Source organism: Rutilus rutilus (genome assembly GCF_951802725.1).
Source record: "Rutilus rutilus genome assembly, chromosome: 2".
Taxonomy (NCBI): Eukaryota; Metazoa; Chordata; class Actinopteri; order Cypriniformes; family Leuciscidae; genus Rutilus; species Rutilus rutilus.
In genome coordinates, this window is record NC_140210.1 from 58,706,068 (window position 1) to 58,715,471 (window position 9,404).

Sequence of the window (9,404 nt, forward strand, 5' to 3'; positions counted from 1 at the left end):
CAGAGATTGCGTTGCTTTCCAGTACATCTTCTGCTTGTGTGATAACACACATGAAATCCATCTTTGCGAGACACGGCATTCCGCAGGTGGTTTGCAGTGATAATGGGCCGTGCTACAGTGGAAAGGACTTCCAGAAGTTTGCTGAGGAATATGGGTTTCAACACGTGACATCGAGCCCATTATATCCGCAGTCAAACGGAAAGGCAGAGAAAGGAGTACACATAGTGAAACTACTACTCAAGAAAGCAGTGGACAGCCAATCAGATCCTTATTTTGCTCTGCTGAATTACCGTGCTTCTCCACTAGAACACGGTGTGTCTCCTGCTGTAATACTGATGGGGCGCAGATTACAAACCACACTTCCTTGCTTAGCAACACAAAACAAGAGAAAATACCTAAAAAGAAAACAAAAGCACCTGAAACTGAGACAAAAAGCGAACTATGACAAGGCGTCAAAAAGCCTAGAACCACTCTCCAATAATGACACAGTAAGACTTGAGGATTCCAGTACCTGGACTAAAAGAGCCACAGTCATGGAGGAGGTGAAGCCAAGGTCTTACACTGTCAGGACAGAAGATGGTGAGATCCTGAGGAGAAACCGGAGAAGTCTGCTAAAAACAAAAGAGACAGTAGAGAATACACATACAGGTGACACTGACTGTGCAGAGTCAACATCTGAAACACTTCCAGTACTGCATCACAATGAGCAAGCTAAAGAAATGCCTTCACCTGTGCTGAGAAGATCCAACTGCACAGTAAAGCCTCCTGATAGACTGAACCTCTGAATATTGCTTAAGCAGATCAGAAGCATTAGAATTTTCATAAAAGAAAAGATAAAAGAAAATGTAATCAGTTGATTATTGTTACTGTGATTGTAAAGTAAATAATTCTGGAGATTGTTATTTGATACATTACATCCTGTATAATGTGTACAGTGCTTACTTAGTGGTTAGATAATCTAAAAGTCATTAGATGTAATAACTTGTTCTTTATACCTAATGGAGAGGGGATGTAGTGATAGTATAGTTGTATATACTGAAACTAACCACTAGGTGTCAGTATTATTATACTCACCTACTGAATATACAGACAGTGAGTTAGATGATCACACATGTTGTTGCTGTTCTGTGGTCCTTTGTAGTTTTTTGTTGATTAGTCTCCCCAAGTGTTTCTGATTAACCACGCCCCCTTGTTATCTTGTTTAGCTTGTTTGCCTGTGTATTTAACCCTCTGGGGTCTGAGCTGTTTTCTGGGCCCTGGAGGTGTTCTGACATGCTCTGACATTTGTGCTTATTTCTGTTACTTGTGATATTTTCATGGCTAAAGTCTGATTACACTGTATTCAGCACAAACTCTGCTACAATAATATATCAGCAGCATGTATGTAAAAGTTTGTAGTTTTGAGATAATGACATTTATGCATGGTTTGTGAAAATACAAAAAAAAATTGTCACTGAAATAAGGCCATGAAACCCATACTGATTATTTCTTCACAAGACTTTTGAAAATTGTATGACGTAGCCTAGAATATTTGCTCTAAAACTATGTGAAAATCACCCTGACTGCTCATTCAGATAAGACAATATATTGATTTAAAATCTGTAAGACATGTTTTGTGTGAGAAAGCTTTATGCGGGAGGTGTGTGATCACCTCATTAATATGTATTTTTTTCACACCTGAGAAAGACAAAGACCCTCCCCTAACGGCCCTATTAGGAGCTATCAGGCCCTGTCATTCTGACCAACCTTGCACAAAGAATGAGGAGATTTAAAAAAGAATGGCGTTTAGATTGTTTGGATTTATTTACAACACAACATAATCCAAAGATACACAACAAATGACAAAAAAGCACTTATTGAAAACAATAATCCAAAGACAGAGACCTTTGTGCCATTCCTAAAAACATTGTACATACCTTTCATTTCCAGCGTGTTTGATTTTCACTTTACCATGTTCATATACAGAACTTCAAAACGAACAGCCATAACAACAGAAACTCGTTTTGTTTTTGAGGTAATGAGCGCGTTCGCGTTCCATGTGGAGATCTGCATGTGAATCTCTTTTGCGCGCGTGGGCGTGGTCAAATTAAAAATAATGAGCAAGCGTTTGAGATACTGGACATCTTGTTGGTTTTATACAAATTACTTAAACAGAGAATATTTGTTTTCAGTTTGAATCCAATCATTTAAAAGTACACACTTAAATGTTTATAAAGGTAAATGGCTCATAAATGTGTGACAAGTATTCGCTGAGTTTTGTTTCAGTTTATAGACGTGCTCAAGAAAAAAAAGTTCACCGCGACGGAGAGGCAGAACGCACACCCTGTTTATTTTCTTTATTTTTCAAAAGCACAATGTTTTGATTTGATTGTAAGTGGACACATACAAAAGTAGAAATATCACAGATTCTTTTTTTATATTTCTTTTTTCTTTATGACCATAAATGATGGAGTAATTTAAGTTTATTGTGCTACAATGTGAAGAAAATCCAGCAAAACGCGCTGGTGCGTTTGTCCACCCCAGAGGGTTAAACCTCTGTGCTTCAGTTGTTGTTTGTCGGTCGTTGTAGCTTATAGCTGTTTGCTGTTACCTTTTCCTTGTTCCTGTCCTGAGTTCCATGTTCTGTTGTTTGCCCTGGATTACCTGTTTGTTTCATTAAAGTAGTGCTTGCATGTGGATTCTCTCTCCGCTTCGTCCTTGCCTCAACGTTACAGATTGATGCATACTGTCATAGTTTGTATCCATTACTGTAACTTTACAAAAGTCTCTAAAAACAGATTTGAAACACACACATGCTTGGAGGACTGGAAATGTGTGGTCTGATATCCATTAGCTGGTCTTAAAATACTCCTGACAGGGTTCCATTCATTTCGTTGAGCCTAGATGAGCAATGAGGCGATTCCCTGCAGAATGCAAACACTTTAAAAAAAAATTATATATGGTAAATGGACTGCATTTATATAGCGCTTTCACAGACCTATGGCCACCAAAGCGCTTTACATATAGCCTCACATTCACCCATTCACTCACTCATTCATACACCGACGGTATGAATATACGGTCGGACGGTACGATATATAAATATTTTTACCTTTTATGATTAGGTTCCACTATTTTTGAACTTAAAATTTTATCAGTAGTACTGCAAACTTCACTGTTTTGAATCTAAAATGTGATTTACGTGATGCACATGTAGCACCGGTATCACACCACTTACTGCGCCACTGGACCAGTTCTAGGTTCTAAGGAGTGGGGAGCAAAAAAGAATTACACCAGAGACCGTTGCTTTAAATACAAAAGGCCGGCAATTTACTGAATGCAAAACACACATGGAATATACAGAATGCAAAACAAAAAATACCCTGCAGGTTCTTAATATTGAGGTAAGTATAATAAATGAAAAGGTATTTCACTCCCTTTTTGTTCTTTAGTTCACCTAAGTTATTTTAGTCAGACTAATCTAAGTTAGACCGGTCTTTTCCTAGGTTGCACCTATTTTAGAGTTTCTATTTTTCTTCCTGAGTTAACTCTTTTTCCTTTCTTTTACAGGTAAGAAAATACCTTCAATTTACACAACCAAATCAAAGTGGACCACAAGCATTTCAAATCACATTCAAACATATGAACTCAATATGAAAATAAAAGTATACCACTTTAAACTCAAGTTCAAGTCCAAATGTGAGTTCAATTATTCAGTTCGATGAAGAGTTTCAGTTCGATTCAGTCCAAAAATAATAGTTCAATCAGTATCCAGTTCAGTTCAAAAAAACAATTTCTGATACTCCTACCACTCTGGCAGCGAGTCACCATACGCAGGAGATTTCCTCACTGATGCGATGGAGAAGATGAGTTGAAAGTCTGGGTCTGGCTCGCCATCTTGAATCCCGTCTGTGCATGTGCACACCCGCACACTGCAGGCCAATCCTCGCTCCGACCGAGCCTCAAACCAAGCAAAAAAACCTGACCTGTGTAACAGGTCATAAGCACAATATATAAATTTTTAAATCCTCAAATTACACGTATGAATATTTCACAGTCTCTGAGTTGTAACATTAGTGCTACGGTGCTTTTTCACCTCTAAAATGGCGGCGGAGCGGCCTCTTTTAACTCACGGCTCCGTTTCCACACAACTACCGCACACATCTTTCATTTACAAAGCATACATTCACTTTTATAACATTCACAGTTTTCATAAACCCAAAATATTAACTGGTAAACAGTTTATGGCGAAGCATTTCCTTGTAAACAGCTACGTTTTTAATGTTAGCTCTCCGCCAGAGAAAAAAAAAAAAAAAAAAAAAATACAACACGGTAAATGCAAGTAAACAACTCAAACTCACCAAAACCGGTGTGGATTAGTTCTCATAAAATCCCTGTCAGTTCCCGACCAGGTAAGTTATGTTTTTCAACTGCAAAATCAACTTTTTCACCCTTTTCTTTGCTTATTAAACACAGTTCGTTCTCTCCGATCTATCCTCTGCTCTCTCCTTCAGGCCTCTGCTGCAGCGTCACTGAAGTACTGCGTCACTAGTCCCTTAAAGGGGCAGTGACATGAAATTTCTGTCAGCATACTTTTAATATTAACCATTAAATTGTTGTATTAACATTTTTAACATTTTTAACTCTGATGAATTAACTTACATTAAATGAATCACTTAACTTTCAAACTTATTTATGCAGCTTTTAAACTATTTATTCTTATTTATGTCATTTTAACATTGGGTTACACACACACGTTTTTCTGCAGAGAACAGCCTCTGATTCAAGCAACGTGGTTCCAATTTCAAAGATAAGGTGCAGATAAGATCCAGTTCACACAAAATTGATATCCATTCATTACTGTAAGCTATAAGCTATGTGAGCACATGGAAAACAGAATCCATACAGGACTTGTTTATTAGTGACAGTAGTCTTTAGGTCTTAATAAGTATATTTGTATAGCGCTTTTCACAATACAAATTGTATCAAAGCAGCTTCACAGTATTAAATTAAAATAATACAACAAGGTTTGTTTCTTAAGAGTATAAGAGTATAATCTTGCTTCAATTCCTAAATCAAATAAGTAAATTGAGATGTTCTCTTTCCATACAATAAAAAAATGTATAGCCTATATATACATACACACACCTAGCTACAGTAATAGGGAATGTTTAATTTCAGGAATTTTTTAGGAATGCTCAGAGAACAGTAAAAAGTAACATTTTCATGTTTGCAATTGGATAGAATTTTATGTTTCCTTAACGTTTGCATAACCAAGAAACATTTCCAAAACAGGAAAATCCGCTGGATTCAGCAAAATGTGATGTAAAACTTTTTGATGTAAGACTTTTGCTGACAAATAAACAGGATATCTGTGTTAAGAAAAACGTACACATTGTTTATTTAGGATTGTATTTATAGGGAAAGTATATCAGTTTATGAACAGTTGAACTGAATTCCTCATTTACTGTTTCTGAGGTCTATTGTGAAGATAAACAAATCCAGTTTATTGAAGTTAATTGTTGATTTGTTTCAGTTGTAGATTTATAAAAGTGACCCAAAACAAAGAAGAAAATAATTGACGAGATTACACAAACAACAGCCATATATCCCAAGTTACCATATATACCAGGATTTACTAAGTTTCACAGTTAACAGAGGAAAGGAAACCCAAAACCTTAATTTGATTGTTTTGTTGTTTGTTTCTGAGAAACTCTGTAATGTTTCTTCAAATGTCTAAGACACAGGTCTGATCTTCATGCTGATGGATTTCATACCAACAACCCAATTACTCTTCCAGGAGTACCAAACATCTCCAATGGCGAAAATGGTGGGATCTTCCCCCCATATATACACACCGTTGGGGTTTGCATGGTGACAGTTATTGTACCAAAATCCCCCGAGAAAGGATTTGGCACAGTTATTCGGCCAGGTGTCTTGGTCTTTGTCAAAGGTGGAGAACTTCTGTTCATTATGGTAAGTCAGAGAGTCGCCTGCAGAGAAGAAGAGCATCATTGAGGACATCAGGTGCACATTTACTCAACTGAGTGTGATTTCTTGAATGTGAATGAAAGTGTCCTACCAGCTCCTCCATCCTTGAACCCTGAAACATGCAGTTTATACCCATCAGTTTCACAATCCACAGAGAAGGACGAGTACAGAGCAAAACCCTTCCTTCCTTCAAAGTCCTCCAGATCCACTCTCAGCATGTACTTTCTGTTACGTGTCAGCTGGTACATGTTCTCCAGCCCTGTTCACACACACACACACACACACACACACACACACACACACACATGAAGAACATGTTCAACCAAACACATGATCATCCACACAAACGGACACACGCTGTGAGATCTTACCCAGCCAGTATTCGCTCTCCACAGTCCCGAATCCTCTCTTGTACTGATTCCACGGCCGATAGAAATTCACACTGCCGTCCATTCTCCTCTGAATCACCTGTGATGGGTTTATATAGAATATATGATTCATAATGTATGTTCTGATGTGTGTTTGATGACCTAAAGTCACATTCGTACCGTCCATCCTCCGTTGTCTTCATCTTTCCCATCTGAGACCATGTCACAGTAAACCCAGACAGAAACGTCTCCAGCTGGATAGATGGTGTAAATCCCACTGAGCTTTTGTCCTGCTTTATAAAGGTCAGAACAGTCGGCCGGCATGTCTCCATCCTGACTGCACCCGTTCACCAGAACAACAGAGAGAAGAACCGCCAAGAACACCATAAACTAAACGAGACAGAGAGAAAGAGATGAACATCACACTGAAAACCCTCTCTAGAAATGTAGAGTTGTTGATTAACTTACTGCCATCTTCTCAGTCTCTCCTCAGTAGATCACAGCAGAGATTTGTTTTATCTAGACAAAAATGACAGAAACATTTAAATTTTTTCAATCTAAATGTCTGAATGTTCTGTGAGGTAAATGAAGAATAAAACAGTAACTCACCGTTTGTGTTGTTCAGTCTGACACAAACACTCTTTATATATCTGTCAGATTCTCAGACTCCTCCTCTGTGTTACAGAGGAAATTTACTTTACAAACACCCACATTTTGGATGCAAATAAAAAAGGCATCTGTCATCCTTGATACAAACTGTACATGTAGTGAGACAAAATTGTATTTTATCTATTCAGTAAGTCTGACTGAACCTGGGTCATTTAGTTTATAACTACAGTTTGTAGTTTGGATTAATTCCATCATGATTAATTATAACATTTTGGATGTAAACGTCCTCGGATGGAAACGAAAATCTCATAATGTGCCTTAGATTTCATGACTGTTCGCTGTGTTGTTTGATGTGCTTGCTGTGACTTCAGTGCTTGGCCCCAAATTCTTCTTCTTCGGCCTCTGCCACAACGCCAGGGCCCACACCCTCCTCCATCTGCTCGAGGTGAACCAAAAACAACTGATACCAGCTCTCAGTGATATGTGTCGGGTGCCCGCTCTGATAACAGTAACTTTCTCAAATGTTTACAAAAGAAGCGGGAACCCAGTGTGCCTGTATCATTCTCTATTGCTGTTCTGTTACAAGATAGAAAGTCTAAGGCCTTCAATAGCCGTACAGCAAACCCATCTAATCTGCTGCCTATTACATGTGAAAGTAAGATTGATGTGGGGACAAAAAGTAAGTCTGTTAAGTTAGCACTTTTAAACATTCGTTCACTTAAAAATAAATCACTTCTAGTTAACGACTTAATAACCACAAACAACCTAGATTTTATGCTTCTAAATGAAACCTGGCTAGAAGACAGCTACAGTGCAACAATCCTCAATGAAGCAGCCCCTCCTAACTTTACTTTTATGAGTGTCTGCAGAGCTGTTAAGAGAGGTGGGGGTCTAGCTGCTCTTTTTAAAGATATCTATCAATGTAAGCAAATATCATTTGGGAATTACCCTTCTTTCGAATATCTGGGTATTGTGTTAAAAGGTGCTCCACGCATTTTACTCATCATTATTTACAGGCCTCCAAAATACTCTCCAGCCTTTGCTGAGGACTTTACAGAACTGTTATCAACAATTACCTCAGAGTTTGACTGTTTTACCATTGCTGGAGATTTTAACATTCACATAGATAATGCAGAAAACAATATGGCAAAAGAAATCAAAACTGTTTTAAAAACTTTTGATCTGACTCAGCATGTACATGGACCCACACACAATCGCGGACACACTCTAGATTTACTTATCAGTAAGGGTCTAAACATTTCATCGATTGTTATTAAGGATGTAGCACTGTCTGATCATTTCTGTATTTTCTTTGATATATTGATCTCTCCTGCCACTGAAGCTAGATCTGTGTCTGTCAAGAAGAGATGCTTAAATGAGAACACTAGTGTACTATTTATGAAGGCTATATCTTTAAAGGGTTACTTCAGGATTTAGCATTAAGCTTTGTATTAGTAGAAAACCTGTAGTATTTTCGAATTACCATGCTTTCCACCCTCATATGACCCTGAGACAAGAGATTTATGTATTTTTTGTCTGGAAAAAATCCTCCGATGACGCAAAAATCGTCATTTTGCGTCATCGGAGGATTTTCTGGATAGAGGCTAAAGACTACAGGCAGTAGATGGCGTTGTTCCGCATGTTTTCAGCCCGCCCATACAGGGTGGGATCTCACTCACAGAATGCAGGCTACACACAGTCAGCCTTTCTTTGGAAGCTAAGCTAGCAAGCTCTTGTTCTGTGGAGAAAGCTGAATAGTAGGAGAAAGCTGAGTAAGTAACCATCCTCCTTTTCCCGGACTTGATCGTTCAAAATGTCCAGGATTCAGCTTTTGCTTTCTGCGGTCGCTAGGCTATTCCTTGTTTACATGCACACCTTTCAATCTAACTGAATTCATTCCGATTGGTGAATTTGAATGTAGTGTTTACATGAACGCTAAACAAGTGATCGGTTGATGTGCGTTTTACCATTGCTAAGAAAAATTCCCGCTCCTCCGTGAGAGATGCGAGACCCGGCGCGTCTCAGTAATGACGCCACCGGCCTCGCGCCGTTCTCCCGCGGCCGTCAGCCTCGTCCTGCTCGCCACAGTAAACATGATGAATGGCGACTGTAGAACGCAAAAGCCGAATCCCGGACATTTTGGACGATCTCTATCCCTCGCAAACTCATCACGTAGGCTAGCTTTGTTGTTTTCAACAACTGCGCACTCTTACCGGTAGGCGTGGCCTCCTAAGGCAGCGAAGCAAGTGCATTCTGGGAGTTGTTGTCTTTCATCCACATAAGCCAAAAATACATTTTCTGGCTTTTCTCAGTCTAGAAAGCTCCAAATTAAAAAATTTCTTCACATTTCTTCTACTTAAATGACCTATTTTAAATACACATTCATCTTCCCAGAGGTGAAGTATCCCTTTAACACCAAGCATTAGGGATGTCCCGATACCACTTTTTCACTTCCGA

General features: G+C 38.7%; 1 protein-coding gene across 2 annotated transcripts; it reads right to left on the minus strand.

Moving 5' to 3' along the window:
* Positions 1–1,780: 1,780 nt before the first annotated feature.
* LOC311286429 (microfibril-associated glycoprotein 4-like) lies at positions 1,781–6,957 on the minus strand. 2 transcript variants are annotated; one of them, XR_014626549.1, is made up of 6 exons: positions 6,807–6,957; positions 6,519–6,728; positions 6,342–6,438; positions 6,062–6,229; positions 4,341–5,972; positions 1,781–3,965 (listed from the first exon to the last, which is right to left on the minus strand). XR_014626549.1 is itself a non-coding variant. In XM_084402649.1 (5 exons), the coding sequence occupies exons 1-5, from the start codon at positions 6,810–6,812 to the stop codon at positions 5,716–5,718; spliced, it is 738 nt and encodes a 245-aa protein (XP_084258775.1). In that variant the 5' UTR covers positions 6,813–6,957; the 3' UTR covers positions 4,041–5,715. The 2 variants fall into 2 exon arrangements, 1 of the variants encoding a protein (XP_084258775.1); XM_084402649.1 differs by lacking the exon at positions 1,781–3,965 and having other exon boundaries at positions 4,041–5,972.
* Positions 6,958–9,404: the final 2,447 nt, after the last annotated feature.